Source organism: Girardinichthys multiradiatus, chromosome 6 (assembly GCF_021462225.1).
Source record: "Girardinichthys multiradiatus isolate DD_20200921_A chromosome 6, DD_fGirMul_XY1, whole genome shotgun sequence".
NCBI lineage: Eukaryota > Metazoa > Chordata > Actinopteri > Cyprinodontiformes > Goodeidae > Girardinichthys > Girardinichthys multiradiatus.
Window position 1 is genome coordinate 35,465,614 of NC_061799.1, and position 17,434 is coordinate 35,483,047.

Below are 17,434 nucleotides of genomic sequence, written 5' to 3' on the forward strand. Positions count from 1 at the left end.
CATGGAAAGGTTTCCCCACGGTTTCTTCATTTGTGGATCATGGCTCTCAGTGAGAGCCTCTCGCTGCTGTTCACTTGAGTCTCAAAGCTTTAGAAATAGCTTTTTAACCCTTTCCAGACTGATTAATGCCAGTGACTTTCCCTGATCTTTAATTTCTTTATATTAGGGGATGATGTGTTTTTTTAAATATCTTTTAGCCTACTTCATGAGGTCAGAGAGGTCTGGCATTAATAGTGTACGAATGTAATGAGTAAAATTGAATTCATGCTTTCCAAAAATATTTGGTTTATAAAGGTTAATTTATGATTTAAAAAGAGAGGCTATTAGCTGGCTAGGCTGCTTTGGAAAGTTTTCTCCCCTCAGTAAATAAAATAATTGAAAAACTGTTATTAAAAGTTGTTTAATAATCTGAACCATATACGCCAGAACAGATAAGGATCGGTAGCGGGGAAATACTTTTTCACATCACTGTATGCTTTTCGATAAGTAAAAAAAAAAAAAAAGCTTACATACTGTGGTTTTCTTCCAGATTTTTGGCCAACTTGACAAAACTCCTTTAAAAGAAGCAGTTAGGACAGTGATATGTAGATTCAGGGTCTCTCACCAACACCCTTAAAAGGGAACACTTTTAATTAGACTGGGACAAGTTATTTGAGTTATGTGCCCTGGAAAGTGGAAAGTGCTGACAATTTCCGAATGAATAGCTAAACTTTCAGGGTGTGAGCAACACACAGAGATTCAGATCAACATTTTATTCTTCACAGCATTAGTCTGCCTGCCAACAGTCTGCTACAAAAGCTCCAAACAATGCAAATATCACCCCAGGATAAGCTTCTGGGTCGGTTTTTCAACTCATAAAGTTATATTCAGATCGTGGCCAAAGCAGGGACAGCCACACTAGAATTATCATTACAAGTACAATGAAATAAAAACATATGAGGACATAAGAACTCAAAATAAATTTGTTCTGTTTTAATATACAATAAAGATAAGTCAGGCTACGCCTTTTACTTTAAACTGCATTTAAACGATGACAGTCCTTTTACAGGGGTCATGGATCTGTCCTGAAATGATGAAACAACGTCACACATCTATAATAATAATAATGATAAAAATAAACCGCACACAAATAACCTACAAAAGCCTTCAGCGGTTTCTTCACGCATTGAACATAAAAACAAATCCACCGATGTGCTACATAGACGTTAAACCAAAATCTCCATGTTTCCTTGTTTGGAAGCCAGCGATCAGGTGAGTGCACTTGTCTACACGTTATTGTGATTTTTTTGCTCCAGTTTTCATTCAGTTGTCAATTCCAAATATTTTTCCATATATATTTTACCAATATGCTATCAGTTAAATCAGGGCATTTCTTGAGCATCAAAGATGTTGTTAGAATGATACCAAAGTTTAAAATATACAGATAGACCAATCCTAAAGAGCTTTCTGTTGCATTCGTGGTTCTCCGGCATTTTGAGTTATGGCACAATGGTCGGTGATGTCAAATCTGAGGGATAAACTGAATTACAACATTATGTTTTGTGATAATTTCTTGATTTATCAGTGAAAAATAAACTCTAATCTTTCACACATCCACCCACTTCCTTCATGAATGCCTTCATTGTCACTCTCCTCCTCCTCCTCCTTTAAAACAGGCTTGGCACAGCAGATTTGAATAATATGGTCCCTGGGAGTCCCTACAGAGGTAGCCAGTCATCTGCGACAGCTGCTCCTCTGTTTCTAGGTTTTCTGTTTTGCATGGCGGAACGGGAAAAAGTCAGGATGCCACAGAGTATACAGAAGATGTTCATTAAGCCTTCTTCGGATTTTCTGAGGATGGTAAGCAACACTACAGGTGAACTGACCGTCTACGGAGATGATTAGAGCCACACATGTCACAGATTTCACATGTTGGTGTCTCTCCTGTCTTTGCTTGGTGAAGGCTTTGAAGGATCCTTCGGTGCCTTCCCGTTGGCTGGGGCAGGTGCGTCTGTAGCGGCAGCCACAGTGGTGACGGACCGTTTGGTTTGTTCCTCGCCGCGGGCCTCCGGGCTCGGCTGGGTGGGAGGAACCTGCTCGGCTGGCGGCGGGACATTTAGCTCTTGCTGCTGCTGCTGCTGCTGCTTGTGGCTCTGCAGCAGACGGAGCTGGACTCGGAGCTCCAGGATGGCTTCCTGCTCCTCGTGGATGGCCTGGTTCAGATGAGTGTTTTTGTTCTGGAAATAACATGAAGACTTTATGCTACTGTGCATGGCGAAGGTAGTCAAAAGATTGAACTTCTTCAACATGTTTTATTGGGATTTTATGTGACAGACAAAACACAAGGTAGTACATTGTTTGGTGAAGTGGAAAGAAACATGCTACATGGTTTTCAAACTGATAAAAATCTGAAAAGTAGTTGAACTTTGCCCCCTTTTTTCAAATATCCCTAAATGCAACCCAGTGCAACCTAGTGCCTACAGAGGTCACCTAGTAAGTAAACAGAGTCCACCCTGTGTGATATTTGATCAGAGTATACATTCAGTTATTCTGTGAAGGCCTCAGAGATTTGTTAGAGAACATTAGTAAACAAACAGCATCATGAAGATCAGGAACACAGTAGAGAGGTCAGGCAGAAAGTGGTGCAGAAGTTTAAATCAGGTGAGGATTTCTAACAATGTACCAAGCCTTGGACAGCTCACAGACCTCTGTTTAATCTAGAAAAGAGTGTGGCACAACTGCAGACCTACCAACAAATGGCCGCATACTTAAACTAGAAGGCTGCGCATAAATCAGAGAAGCAGCCAAGTGGACCATGGCTAGCTCCAGCATGGGTGGGAGAATCTGCTGGCAGGACAACTATTAGCTGTGAACTCCGCAAATCTGGACTTTACGTGAGAATGACAAGAAGAAATCCATAGTTGAAAGGAAGAAGTTGTGTTTGTAGTCTGTTTCAAGCCGTAACAAACTGGGGGACACAGCGAACGCGTGGAAGAAGCTCCTCTGTTAAGATAGAGCAAAACAGAACCACCATGGGACGTGGTGGTGGCAAAATCATGCCTTGGGGATCCTTTTCTTCAGCAGGGAAGCTGGTCGGAGTCGATGGGAATATGGATGAATCTGAATATAGGACTTTCCTGGAAGAAAACAGGCTGCAAAAGACTTGAGACTGTGGTGGAAGTTCATGTTTCAGCGGGACAATGGCCCTAAACATACAGCCAGAGCTACAATTAAAAGGCTTAAATTAAAATAATTTCATGTCTTAAAGTGGCCCAGTCAAAGTCCAGACCTATTTGCACTTCAGAATCTGTGGCAAGACTTGAAAATTGCTCTTTCCAGATGGTCTCCATCCAACCTGACTGCGCTTGAGCTTCAGAATCTACTTTATTCACCAGGTTCTTGCACAAAAACAAGAAATTTAATTTGGTTCTAGTTTGCTCTTAATGGAGAAACTTAAATATAAATTTATAAAAAGTAAAAAAAAGTAAATATAAACATTGTTTTTACAAATTTCTTTTATTTATTTAACTTTTATTTTTCCAGGAAAGAAATCCATTAAGATTATTAATCTCTTTTACTAGGAGGTCCTGACCAAGATTAAAAGCAGCATAATGCACAAAGACTTGTGCATCCTTTTCATAACTTTTATGGACAGGATTTCTAGATGCAGCCAAGGGCCGGAGGGGGTCTGGTTTGGGGACCAGTGGATTTCGTTTCTTCTTTTTGCAGATGACGTGGTCCTGCTGGGCCCCTCTAGCCAAGACCTACAGCATGTACTGTGGCGGTTCGCAGCCAAGTGTGAAGCGGCTGGGATGAAGATCAGCTCCTCCAAGTCCGAGGCCATGGTTCTCGACCGGAAAAGGGTGGCTTGTCCTCTTCAGGTTGGAGGGGAGTTCCTGCCTCAAGTGGAGGAGTTTAAGTATCTCGGGATCTTGTTCACAAGTGAGGGAAGAATGGAGCGGGAGATCGACAGACGGATCGGTGCGGCTGCCACAGTAATGGGGGCACTGTGCCGGTCCATTGTGGTGAAGAGAGAGCTGAGCCGAAAAGCAAAGCTCTCAATTTACTGGTCGGTCTACATTCCTACCCTCACCTGTGGCCATGAACTTTGGGTCATGACCGAAAGAACGAGATCCCGGATACAAGCGGCTGAAATGAGCTTCCTCCGTAGGGTGGCCGGGCACTCCCTTAGAGATAGGGTGAGGAGCTCAGAGTAGAGCCGCTGCTCCTCCACATCGAGAGGAGCCAGTTGAGGTGGCTCGGGCATCTATACCGGATGCCTCCTGGACGCCTTCCTCGGGATGTGTTCCAGGCACGTCCCACCGGGAGGAGGCCCAGGGGACGGCCCAGGACACGCTGGAGGGACTATGTCTCTCGGCTGGCCTGGGACGGCCTTGGGCTCCACCCGGAGGAGCTGGAGGAGGTGTCTGGGGAGAGGGACGTCTGGGCGTCTCTGCTGAGTCTGCTGCCCCCGCGACCCGGTCCCAGATAAAACGGAAGACGACGAGACAATGCACAAAGAGATGACCAGGGGGAAGGAACTGTCTCTATAGCGGCTGGTTTTACCAAATAGTGCCGACGTGAAGGTAAGAGTCTAAACAGTTCCTGTGTCCAGGACGTGTGGGCTCTGCAGAGATTTTAGCTGCCCCTTTCCTAACCCTTGACCTGTACAAGCCTAAGAACAGGCAAACATTTCAGTCTCTAGATGAGTAATGCTGGTAGAGACATAACCTAAAAGACATGGAGCAGTAAATCCAGCAAAAGCTGACTTTCGAAGGCTAAATATAAATGCACACTAGATTTTTGTTTTTAAAAAAAGATACTGTACATGGTTCTGCAAGCTCTTCATCAAGCCTTTTTCTTTTTTTTTTAGGTGCTTTAGTCACATAGTGCTACAAACAAGTTAGCATGGGCTTGTTAAACCATCCTGAATGTTTCTCACCTCTAGTTCCTCATTTTGTTTCTGCAGGTCTTCCAGTATCATCTGCAGCTCTTCCTCATCTTCACTCTCACTTTCACTGTCTGAGGAGTATTCCTCCGTCTCACTGCGACCCTGCTGCCGACTGATGAGGAACACACCAACGTTACTGTAGATAAGTACAGTGACGGCTTTAAAATGAATCCCTGTTCATCTCTTACCTCTGGATGTCTGCGATTTCTGCCCGCAGCCTCTCTATTTCTTCCTTCTCGGTGGCAATCTGTCTCCGCAACACCTGTTCCAGAGCAATCAGCTCCTCCTGCTCCGTCAGGATCTCATTCTCCTAATCACCCAAAAACAGTTATAATGCTGAATTTACTAGCATATTGCTGATTTAATCACATTAAAACATTAATGTGTATGAATGAGTCACCTGTGCTAAAAGCAGGTTGATGACTTCTTCTTCATTTTCAGTCATTTCCTCTTTGGACACATCTTCCTTTGAGAGACTGGCTATTTCTTGTGCTATCTTAGTCTCACACTCCTGAAACAGCACAGATGAAAAAGTCTGTCAAAATAGATTCAAGTTTAACTGGCTCATCCAGGATTTGTAACAGGCCCAGGAGGGAACCCCAGACATCCCTCTCCTCAGCGACACCCTCCAGCTCATTCTGGGGGATCCCAAGGCCTTCTGCAGACTTCAGGTGGGATATATAGTCCCTCCTTCTGGGTCTTCACTGGTGTCTCCTTCCAGTGGGATGTACCTGGAAAACCTTCAAAGGGAGGCCACTTGCATCCAGGATCTCCGTCTTTTGGTCATGGTCTCATGATATTAATACAACAGTCAAGAATAAATAATGTACAAACTAAATTACATGTATTTTAACACACATTTCTATACATCTGGACGTGTTTACAATGAATAAATCTGAATCCTGCAGGATTTACCCACAAGGCTACAGCATATTACATGAGCCTCCTTTGTTTTCTTTCATATTTAACATCCCAGATGAGTAGGAACATTACCTGCCGTTTAGCCTCCCTCAGCTTGCGTTTGAGGGCGGTCAGGATTCTCTGAACCTCCCAGAGTCTCTCCTCCTTGGACAGGTCCTTCACACCTGCCTGCAGGTCTCTGTGCAGGCAGTTCAACAGGAACTCCTAAACACGAACACCTTTATATCACTGGTTCAAATGAATCCTGGATTAATGAGCTTGAAAAGCACACGACTAGTCAGGTTTCCTACACATTTTTCATTTCAAAATGGCAAACATATCCAGACTAATTTCTACACTTTTTTCATTAGCTTTTATACCATTCTGGACATTTGAGGCCAAACTCATCTGCAGGTTTCACAAACCATGAAACAACACAAAGCGAAAACTGGCTTCTGAATCAGTGTTACATAGACCCATTTCACTGCTTTTTCTGGCATCTGGACTAACTTAGACCAGCTCTATTCCAAAATCTGTGACTTTAATGTTTGCCAAATAAGCACTGGACTATCCTACAACATCTGTAAAGACCAGTTGCTGAACTTTGGTAACTTTATTTGTAAAATAATACTTTGCATAAATAACAGTTAAAAGTGTTTGGCACTTTAACCAGACCCAGTTCAACTAGAATTTTAAGCTGTTTAAGATCCAAAAAGTAGATTTTTAATACATGTGCATTCAGTAAACATGTCAAAAACCAAAATACAGATGCCTATAATTTTAAAATCATTGCATGATGTGGCAAATCAGATTACATTGATTTTTAACATAAATCAATGTAAAACAAAAAACGGAATTTATTAATGTTATTCATTTTTTTTTTGTCCTTTAGAAAACTAAAGGCGAGGAGAAAATGCTGTAAAAATCTGATATTTTAAGATGTTCAATTTTCCTATCAGAACCTGGAAGATAGTCAAAGATTGTGTTTAACCGTGCTAAGCATCCAGGAAAATGGATTGTAAAGAACCTTAAGGTGAAGAAAGAAAAATGTGTCTCGTTTACATGCAAAGAGTCAGAAATACTATCAGACATCAAAGAATTAGCAATAAACAAAGGAAACTTGAAAATATTGGCCATGGTGTGCAGGAGCACTGCTCTGTGTCTATCCATACCACTGATAGAACTTTATTGCTTTTAACATTTGTCCTCAGCTTTACTTACATTTCGGGTTTTATAGTTTTATTTACCACACTTGAAATTAAAAACACACCATTCCTGTGCTTTTGTAATTATGTTACCAGCAGCAGATAAAAACATATTTACACAATAAAGAAGAGAAAACGGAGGAAAATAAAACATCTGCTGCTGGACTGAAACCAACCTGCCGTCGAATCTCCTCCTTGATGTTTTCCTGGGTCTCGGGCAGAGCTGGCATCGTTGCCATGTTGGACCAGCGGAGAGGCCGCACCACCGGCTTCAGGATGACCTCTCCGAACAGCTCTTTCACGTGAGTAAAGAAGATGTAGAGGACACGATTCCCGATCTAAAAGGAAGGAGAAGACATCCGCAGAGTGAAATGAGCACAAAGCAGGAAAAAAACTGTTTCCCTATGGTCCTCATTACACCGATCCTGGGTTCATCCATGTTTATTTAACGTGTGTTTTTGGCTCAGAATAAGTGGAACAGCTGTAGAGATGACTCCTATGGGGATAAACTAGCTGCACTAAACTAGAGAGATGAGCTCAGTGTGAACCAATAAAAAAAGTTGGTTGGTTTGTTGCTAAGGGAATATTCCTGCTAATTTTTCATGTCACAGTTTCACACTTTTCCAGGTTTTCTTTTTCTTCTTGAACTTATCCTTGAATTTTCTGTTCTTTTTTATATCTATTAGTTGAAATAAAAAGACACAAAACTTTACCAAGAATTAATATGAAACATATACCTTGAAGATACATTAAATATGGAACCTGCAACAACCACAGGGTGGATGGATGGATGATGAAAGAACCGATGGATGGATGTTTTAGACTGATAGAAGATAAAATCTAAAAATAGAAATATTTTTCCCTATTCTGCCAAACCAAATGTCCTCCTGAAGTACAGTTAGGCTGCTGACCTGTATGGTTGGGTTGAGGACGATGGAGATATTCTGGATGTTCATCTTGGTGTCCGCCTCTCTGGCGATGACGTGGTCCATGTGTGTGACGAGCCAAGAGAGAAGCAGTCGGCTCTCCGGCGGTACTTCGGCCAGCAGCTTGTGAAACTCCGGCACCTTCTCGGCCTCCGCCTGCCGACTGCAGGCGTCCTCGAAGCGCTGGGCCAGGTCTCGCCCCAGCAGGTTCTCCGGCAGCTCGCGGAGATACTGCTTCAGCAGGCTGGCAACCGTATGGGGGTCGTACTCCTCCAGGCAGGGACACTCCTCCCGGTCGTAGGAGGCTTTCAGCTCGTCAACCTTGGACTTCATACCTGGCATGGAGAGATGATGAAGGTTTATCTTTTGCTTTTCTCTTACAAAATGAATAATATATAATATAATTGTTCCTTTCCACAGTCACCACATGCTTGCTTAGGAGAAAGGATAGCTGTGCAGTCAATCCAACTAAAGAACGTTTTAATAACTTAAATGATAATTTAATAATAATTCTGGATATAAATTGGGTCTGTTTATGTTGTAAAGTGTCTTGACATGAATTTGTTGTGAGCTGGTGTTGCATGACAAACTGAATCAAACTGAATACCTGAGACCCTGTAGATGCCCTCACACTTCATGCCATAATTCTCAATGTAGTCCAGACATTCCCTGAAGATGGCCGGCAGCTGGATGCCGTCGTACAGAGCGGTCCTCTTCACAGCTTCAGCCAGCGAAGCTCCAAAGATGGGTCTTATAGTGGGAGTCTCCACTGGGGCCAGCTCTGCCTCCAAGACAGGCTTCTTCTTCTTCTTCTTCTCCTTCCACTGTTTGACTACATCAGCAGCAGTCAAGTCCTTGGACTTCTTATCCTTATCCTTGGCCTTGTCCTCTTTGGGGCCCTTCTCCTTCACCTTAAAGTCCTTCTCCTTCTTCTTGGAGAAGCTAGGCTTCTTAAACACGTGGATTCCCTTAGAACGCTTCATCTTGGACGGGCTCTCCGCTTCGTCCGCCGAGCTGTCCTCCTGGAAGGCGGCGTATCCCTCAGCTGTAAGAAGAGGTACAAACGGGTTAAATCTGAGAGGAGAAAAAAAACCCTCCTGTGTTCTTATCTCTCTCCTACAGCAAAACTACGATAGCAGCGAAACAGAAACAGGAAGAGGGATGTGTGAGAGAGAGAAGACAGCAGAGAATGGGGACAGGGAAAAGAGGTCAGCCACTGATTTAGCTCCGCTCCCACAGCACCTTACACCTCTCCTCTCTAAAACATAGTTTAGGTAGATTTCCTCAGGGCAAAACCAACCAGTGGACTCCTCTCAGCTGTGTAAATCAGTCCGTTGTCTTGAGATTCACCCTCACTGGGAACCGTCCATCCCCTCCTTTATCTCACTGTTCACTAACGTGGGAGCTAAATCCAGATGTGGAAAAATGATGACACAAAGTGGACAATGACAGAACAGCCTACGCTTTGGGCAAGGAACAGGATGGAAAAGTGGAAATTTCTCTATTCTGTTTTTCTAGATGCAGTGTGCTGCCATATCAACAACAAACAGTACTGTGCAAAAGATTTGAATTTCTAGGCTAGCCTTTCTTTTTATTCTTCTGATTAATAGTTATTTAGGCTTTCTTAAGGTATTTAGAAGTTTTCTCTGGGGTTTGGCTGCTTCTAATCAACAGATATAAAACACGTGACCTTAAAAAATTATAAAAACACATTTATGCCAGTTGCCAACATTTATTCAATTATTACACAGTTTTCAAGCAAAGAGGCGCTGTTGTTAGCCCTGCTGCCTTGCAACAAGAAGGTCCTGGGTTCTAAATTTCCTAAATCTGCTTTTGGGTCAACGCTACATAGTTTGGTTTGTTCTTTGTTTACATCAGGATCTGTTTCAGATAATAAATCTGAAGCTAAATAATTAATTACTACCCCACCTCAGCAGTAAATTACTGAGATTAATTCTGGCCAACAACATGTTACATATTATATCACCCTTTAAGTCAAAACCACATCTTACTCCTCTTCTCCTTCTTCTTGAACTTATTTTTTTTCTTGCTGTGCTCCTTATCATCATCCGAGACATAGGGATCAGGCGGCTCATGATGATGTCCATCGTGAGGTGGTGATGGTTCGCCGGTGCGGTAGAGACCGGGGAACTTGATGGGGCTGATCTCCTCGGAGCTGGGGGTGCGGGCCACCCCGCCCGGGTGATCGGCCCTACGCTGCTCTGCAGGGCTACTGCTGGGAGGCAGGAAGCACTCGGTCATGGCTTCTCTGGCCTTATCGCTCCACCGACTGACACATCACGCCTCCATTGCACCTGCGGTGATGGAAGATAGGTCTAATAAGCAAACAGGAATCGGATCATTTCAGACAGGTTCCAGGTTCCATCTAATTTACCTTAGGCAACATGTAGTGGTCTTGATATACGTAATACTAATTACATTTGGACCGACCCCTCATTAGTTGTGATTCCTGCTAATCTCTTTGAAAGTGGTTCTCAATGGGTTTTTGGTTGTTGCTCATGTAAACTCCATCCATCACCGAACTAATGTCAGATGAAAGGTTTTTATTTAAGCAACTTAACTCCGACCTATGAGCTATTCACACATAATAAAATCCTCAAAGGATGAACCAGCGTTATGGCTGTGGATGATAAACACCTTTGCAAAAGACCAATTCTAAATTGGGTCTGGTTTCTTTAGCTATATCCACATTTCTAGACCAGAAATTAGATAGGAGGAACCATCTAATTTCTAGAAACCATCACATAAACCTTCCAGTGGTTAGATCAACAACAGCATGTTTTAGATCTGTACCTACTCCAACACATCCAATTGAAATAGAGGTTCTGCAGGAGCCCGGTGATGACCCATTTATTTAAGTGTCTTAAAGCAAGGAAACATTTAAAACATGCAGGATACTGTCCCTCAAGAACCAAAGGTGTCGACCCATCAAAGTCAAAATGATGCATCTTCATCTTTTGTCCAAGTTCTTACAATAACCTGAAAAAGTATGTGCCCCCTCACAGATTGTGTTTTTACTTTTTTGCCACACTTAAATGTTTCAGATCATGAACAGCCCTGTTGAGGGTCTGCCAAAGCCATTAAATCATAGTCAAGTCCAGACTTTGACTAGGTCTCTACAAAACCCCAAATGTATTTCCTTGACTCAATCAGAGGTGGACTTTCTGGTGAGCTTTGGGTCAATGTCCTGCTGTATGACGTTTTCCTTCTGCTGACATTTTGTCCTTTAATCTATTCGTCCTCCTATATTTGACAAGAGAAACGCAAGTAAACCGATCAAAGATCCAACTGGATGTTTGCCATTTCTCCCCTTCGCTGTTTTGAACTTTCAGGCTTTTAGTGAAGCCCTTTCATGCTGATCATGTATCAATTTGTACCCGCCCGGAGGGACTTTTTAGTCATGCTATGATCGCAGATTATGTAAAGCAAAGGTCTCTAAATAATCCTATCTGGACCCAAATTACATATTTGAAACCTTTTCAACAGTCACATGTTTTCCTTCTTCTCCAGTAATACATTAGAGCGTGTGCTGCTTTGTTTTCCATTGACTTCCTGTCTCTCAAGGCAAATCCGGTAGAGAAGAAGTAGGGATGGGTAAGGCAGAGCAAAATATTGTAGGTCAAAGAAGAGACTCTGCGCATTAGTTGTCTATAAAAAGGGAATAATGGAGAAGGGACAGAAAGGTTTTCATTGGACTGGATAAGATTCAAACATGTTCTTTCTTTCTATGGAGACTGTAAACCTAAAAGAGACTGTATTCCTAAAAAGTCTTACATTTTTAAATGAAAACTCACAAGGATTTGTTTTTTCTGTAGCATGGCAAATTACTGCACTTTCAAAGATTACAAGAAGGTCTGCTTTCCAGAAAGGAAAGTATAACAAAAGACAGGGTGGTACAGCACTGCTAAGCAGCCCCAAACTTAAAATATGCAACCATTAACTAAACATCTAAATAGCAACCCAACTTTACCCAGCTTTCAGAAACAATGGAGCTCCTATGATCACGGTTTGAGAAATAAAATATTCAATAGCATAGCAGCCTAAATCATTTAAAACAAAACATGATTAACATACATTTTTGAACACGCCTCTTAATTTCAGGTGTGGAAATGAAAGCACAGCTGAATAATCTCAACCTGAGCAAACTGTAACATTGTTTAAGTGGTTTACAGCTCAACTAAACAATAATGTTTTTAATCTTTTCTGCCTGAAAATGTCGGTAATTGCAGCTGTTGTCTCCACCCACCAGATGGGGCTTCTGCCATTCCAAACAATCATACAGTCATTTTTATCAGCGACCCAAGCATTCGTGTACCTGATGCTGATCTGAGGCCTGCAGACAGTTTAAAAGGCAGGGTTGTGACTGCGGGCATTACTCAAAGAGGAACCTAGGCAGCTGTAAAGTGTATTAGGAAGCAGATGAAATCACCCTAAAAGGAGATGTGTTCTGAAGGACTAAACCAACTGTAATCTGTAAAGAAAAAATACGCCGCAATACAATAATACAGAAATGACCAGCTCTATAAACACTGACTTAACTGTAGGAAACGACTAATTAGCAGCGTCAACTTGTTTTAATCCCCCCTTGTTTGTTTGTTTGCTTGCTTGCTTTGGGTAGATCGACCTCTCAGTTATCAGTTAATTTCTGCCTTATTCTAGCAAACTAACTCTACACAGCCAGTCCTTTTTGATCATACTGCTGTTATAATACTCCACTTGGTTGTCAGCGCCCATAACTTAAAGCGTATTTTCCTTCAAGGAGCCATAACGTGAAGCTTTGCTCTGAATTGAGAGGGGCCCATCTGCTAACGTCACTTCAGCTAGCTCCCAACATGTCCGTTACGACAAAAAAACGCGGATTTATCCAAACAAAACTTACTGGTTAACCGGATATATTTACAGAAAGAAGCTAAACTTTCCCTTCAGACGCTCGCTCTGTTATTTGTAAGGGCAATACCTAAAAGAATAGAAACTTTACCAAGTCTTGGTCGGTCAATCATACAGTGCAGCTTCCGGTTATGTACCGAATAAACTCTTCGGCGCATGCGCAAACGCAAACGTGCGTCATGGGAAATGTAGTTTAAACTAATATGTTGTTTTGCTTAGGTAAAGTAGACTTGTAAAAGTAAATATCTAATATCTAAGAACTTTGTTTAAAAGAATTTGTTAATGTTCTCAACATTTCTTTCTTGCTGAGGCTGCTGGTGCAGCGTATAGAATTATATACCAAGAATACTAGCACTGTTGTCAAACCTAATACAATTAATAATATTAATATTGTTTGTGTAACACTTTTTAACAAAAGAAAGTTTTTGGAAAGTGTTGGACAGCAAGGATTCAGACAAACCAAGAACAACAAAATACTTTAAAGCTATTTAAACTGCTAAAGGGCTGAAAAAATGAACAGCTATTTAAAACATATAAAAACCTATATAAAATATAAAATTGAATACAAACAAGCAGAGGTAGTGGTTGAATGTTCTTAAGTTTCTATTGCTTCTCTGCCTTTTGAGATAGTCCAGTTTTTAGCATGGTGATTGCCACTGTCAGGGCCTTTTGAGCTGGGGGTTGTTGTTTTTTTCTTACAATTGTTTTATTTATTGTTTGCAAACTGTTTGGATTAATATGATGGTGACAATTAAAAAATAACTATGCCCTATACAAGGATTCACTGTAATGCATACATGTTGTTATAAAAGCATAAACAATTTACAGTGAGCATCAGGTCTTTATGTTGATCACATTTCTTTCTTCAAAAATGGAATGTATGTACTGAATTTAAGAAAAGGTCAAAATAATCATTGTTAAATATATAAAAAATTATTCCATAGAAAAGTGAAACCATTTCCAGCTCCAGTGGTTGCGTAAGTGTGCAGACCCTTAAGCTAATACTTTACAAAACCCCATTTGCTTTTGTTGGAACTGAACCCATTCAGTTCCTGCATTAAGTCTTCTCTCCAGTTGGAAATATTTCTGCACTGTGGTTTCATAATCTAGAAACTTTAATTTTCCTCATGTGAGTCATTTCTTTTGTTAATTTGGATCAGTACTCGGTTTAATTGTCCTGCTAAAAATTTAAATCCATTTAAATCAAACTGACTGCTGTTTTGCACTATTTATTATGTCCCCAAACTTGCAAATACCCCTAATACCAGAGCCTGATGTGGTGGCCTCCATGTTTCAGTGTGGGTATGGAGTTCTTTTGATTATGCACAGTGTTGTTTTTAGTTCTATCCATCCATCTAAACCTGCTTGTCCTTACAGGGCCACAGGGGGCTGGAGCCTATCTCCAGCTGTCATTGGGCGAGACGCAGGGTACACCCTTGCCAGACCCTCACAGGGCAACATAAATGTTGGCACCTCTGATATTTTTCAAGAAAATTAAGTATTTCTCAAAGAAAAGGATTACAGTAACACATGTTTAATCCCTTTCTGTGTATTGAAACTAAACCAAAAAAGGGAGAGAAAAAAGCAAATTGGACAGAACGTCACACCAAACTGCAAAAATGGGCTGGACAAAATTATTGGCACCAAAATTGTTTCAAGCATGTGATGCTCCTTTAAACTCACCTGGGGCAAGTAACAGGTGTGGCCGATATAAAAACCACACCTAAAAACAGATAAATAGGAGAGAGGTTCACTTAGTCTTTGTATTGTGTGTCTGTGTGCCACACTAAGCATGGTCAACAGAAAGAGGAGAAGAGAAGTGTCTGAGGACCTAAGAACCAAAATTGTGGAAAAATATAAACAATCTCAAGGTTACAAGTCCATCTCCAGAGATCTAGATTTGCCTTTGTCCACAGTGCTCAACATTATCAAGAAGTTTGCAACTCATTGCACTGTAGCTAATCTCCCTGGGCATGGATGGAACAGAAAAATTGATGAAAGGTGTCGACGCAGGATAGTCCAGATGGTGGATAAGCAGCTCCAAACAAGTTCCAAAGATATTCAAGCTGTCCTGCAGCCTCGGGGAGCATCAGTGTCAGCGGGAACTATCTGTCAACATTTAAATTAAATGAAACGCTAGGGCAGGAGACCCAGGAGGACCCCACTGCTGACACAGAGACACAAAAAAGCAAGACTACATTTTGCCAAAATGAACTTGAGTAAGCCAAATTCTTTCTGGGAAAACGTCTTGTGGACAGATGAGACCAAGATAGAGCTTTTTGGTAAAGCACATCATTCTACTGTTTACTGAAAACGGAAAGAGGCCTACTAAGAAAAGAATACAGTACCTACAGTGAAATATGGTGGAGGTTCAATGAGGTTTTGGGGTTGTTTTGCTGCCTCTGGCACTGGGTGCCTTGAATGTGTGCAAGGCATCATGAAATCTGCGGATTATCAACGGATTTTGGGTCGCGCTGTACAGCCCAGTGTCAGAAAGCTGGGTTTGCGTCTGAGATCTTGGGTCTTCCAGCAGGACAATGACCCCAAACATATGTCAAAAAGCACCCAGAAATGGACGGCAACCAAGTGCTGGAGAGTTCTGAAATGGCCAGCAATGAGTCCAGATCTAAATCCCATTGAACACATGTGGAGAGATCTTAAAATTACTGTTGGGAAAAGGCGCCCTTCCAATAAGAGAGATCTGGATCAGCTTGCAAAGGAAGAGAGGTGTAAAAAGCTTATCGATGGTTATAGGAAGCGACTGATTTCAGTTATTTTTTCCAAAAGTTGTGCAACCAAATATTAAGTTAAGGGTGCCAATAATTTTGTCCAACCCATTTTTGGAGTTTGGTGTGACCTTCTGTCCAATTTGCTTTTTTTCCTCCCTTGTTTTGTTTAGTTTCAATACACAGAAAGGGAATAAACATGTGTATAGCAAAACATATGTTACTGTAATCCTTTTCTGTGAGAAATAATTCATTTTCTTGAACAATTTCAGGGGCGCCAACATTTAGGGCCATGACTGTACATGTTTTTGGACTGTGCAAGGAAGCCAGAGAACCTGGTGGAAACCCACACCTGCACAGGGTGAACATGCAAATTTCATGCAAAAGGACCTCCTTGCTGCAAGACTAACAGTGGTAACCATTACACCAGTGTCCAGAGCAGCTTTCGCTTCCAGAGATGGATTTTGTAATCATCATGGAGTCATGAGACCATAACACATTCCCTCACTGGGATTTGGAGATTTAGCCACGTCCTTCTCTACAGGCTTCTGCAGCCTTACTGTTTAGTCCAGACATGTAGAGATTACAGGAGACTCTTGTCACATGTAGAAGACAACTAGAAATTCCTGCAGTTCCTTCAGTGTTGCCATCCAGACCTTTGACAAACTTCCGGACCAGTTTTTGGAGAAATGTTTTTGTGATGTCACTCTTATTCCACGTTTTTGTCCAAAGACTGTCTTCACTGTGCGGTAGAAACTAAATTTGGTGAAACAATCTACTATTCTAAGTCACTTGTACTTTCCCAAGGCTTTGTGGTTGGAATTGGGACCTGGTGGTCATCGGGACATATCGTCACCTTCTTAAAATTATGACCTACGTCATTTTATGTCAAAAATTATTTTTTTTGCCTAAATCGTCTCCTCCTGATGCTAGCCACCTTTTGTGAATTTATCTGAATCCTCAGTTGAAGAGGTCATGCTATTCCATGCCTGTTGTATATTGGCCTATGTCAAGAGTGTGACTTAGACAGTTTTACAGGCTTCTAAAAATGGCAATCGCTTCAAGAATAACCAAAATCTACTCAGCCACTGAAGCTATTTCCATAATTCAGGGTGCATCCCCTATTGGTAAGTGATAAGGATTACCACAATATCGGCTAGGCATTAAATATTGCATAGATATTTAGAATTTTAATTCTGTTTTTCAGTCAGCATTTTTATCCACAAAGTAGCTACATTCATGAAGCGAGCAAAGAGTGGAAGAGCTCCAGAACCTGTGACTGTAACAAGTAATCGTTTTTTGTCAACTTTTTTCTTTCTTTTTAAAGATTACTTCACTGTTTTTCTTTTAATTTTCCACATTGCATGATCTAATTGAGAAGGATATGTAGCTTAATAAAAAGGACCATAAGAAATGTGTATGTCAACACTCATCTGTTGTTATTACCTTTTGGGGTGAAATTGTTCATAAATATTATATATATTTTGTGAATAACTTTTTTTTTCCTGAAAAAAGGAAGGTGACAATATGAAACAAATTAGTCCTCTGATGATCTTTTGTTGGCTCTGTGTGCGCCAAAACCACAGCTGCAGTGGCGAAATGAGGTCAGGACTTGATATAATAATAATTAAAAAAAGGGACAGACAAGGTTTCATTGTGCGCCTGCAAGATGAGTCTGTGCACGTTGCCCTTGCATGCCAACTGGGAACATAATCAGTGATAGGGCGTCCTGCTGCTTTTTGAAAATGTGCTGGCACTACAAAGAGCATTTGTGTGCGGTGGTGAGAGATTGGCATCAGGGAATGTTTTCCTCTTGGCTTGCATGAGATGGTCACTGAG

At 41.5% G+C, this 17,434-nt stretch overlaps 1 protein-coding gene across 2 annotated transcripts; it reads right to left on the minus strand.

Moving 5' to 3' along the window:
- Window positions 1-737: 737 nt before the first annotated feature.
- Window positions 738-13,035, minus strand: ralbp1 (ralA binding protein 1). Of its 2 annotated transcripts, none has more exons than XM_047368907.1 (10): window positions 12,961-13,035; window positions 9,974-10,276; window positions 8,569-9,006; window positions 7,947-8,296; window positions 7,212-7,373; window positions 5,924-6,055; window positions 5,331-5,441; window positions 5,119-5,240; window positions 4,922-5,042; window positions 738-2,216 (listed from the first exon to the last, which is right to left on the minus strand). In XM_047368907.1, the coding sequence occupies exons 2-10, from the start codon at window positions 10,221-10,223 to the stop codon at window positions 1,905-1,907; spliced, it is 1,998 nt and encodes a 665-aa protein (XP_047224863.1). In that variant the 5' UTR covers window positions 10,224-10,276; window positions 12,961-13,035; the 3' UTR covers window positions 738-1,904. The 2 variants fall into 2 exon arrangements, with proteins under 2 accessions (XP_047224863.1, XP_047224864.1); XM_047368908.1 differs by having other exon boundaries at window positions 12,862-12,987.
- Window positions 13,036-17,434: the final 4,399 nt, after the last annotated feature.

Excerpts from the sequence above, each read along its gene's own strand:
- ralbp1 (XM_047368907.1), bottom strand. The coding sequence starts at position 10,223 with ATGACCGAGTGCTTCCTGCCTCCCAGCAGTAGCCCTGCAGAGCAGCGT. Across the intron at positions 5,442-5,923 it reads TGAGGGAGGCTAAACGGCAG|GAGTGTGAGACTAAGATAGC; the intron begins GTAATGTTCCTA and ends GTGCTGTTTCAG. Across the intron at positions 5,043-5,118 it reads GAAATCGCAGACATCCAGAG|TCGGCAGCAGGGTCGCAGTG; the intron begins GTAAGAGATGAA and ends GTTCCTCATCAG.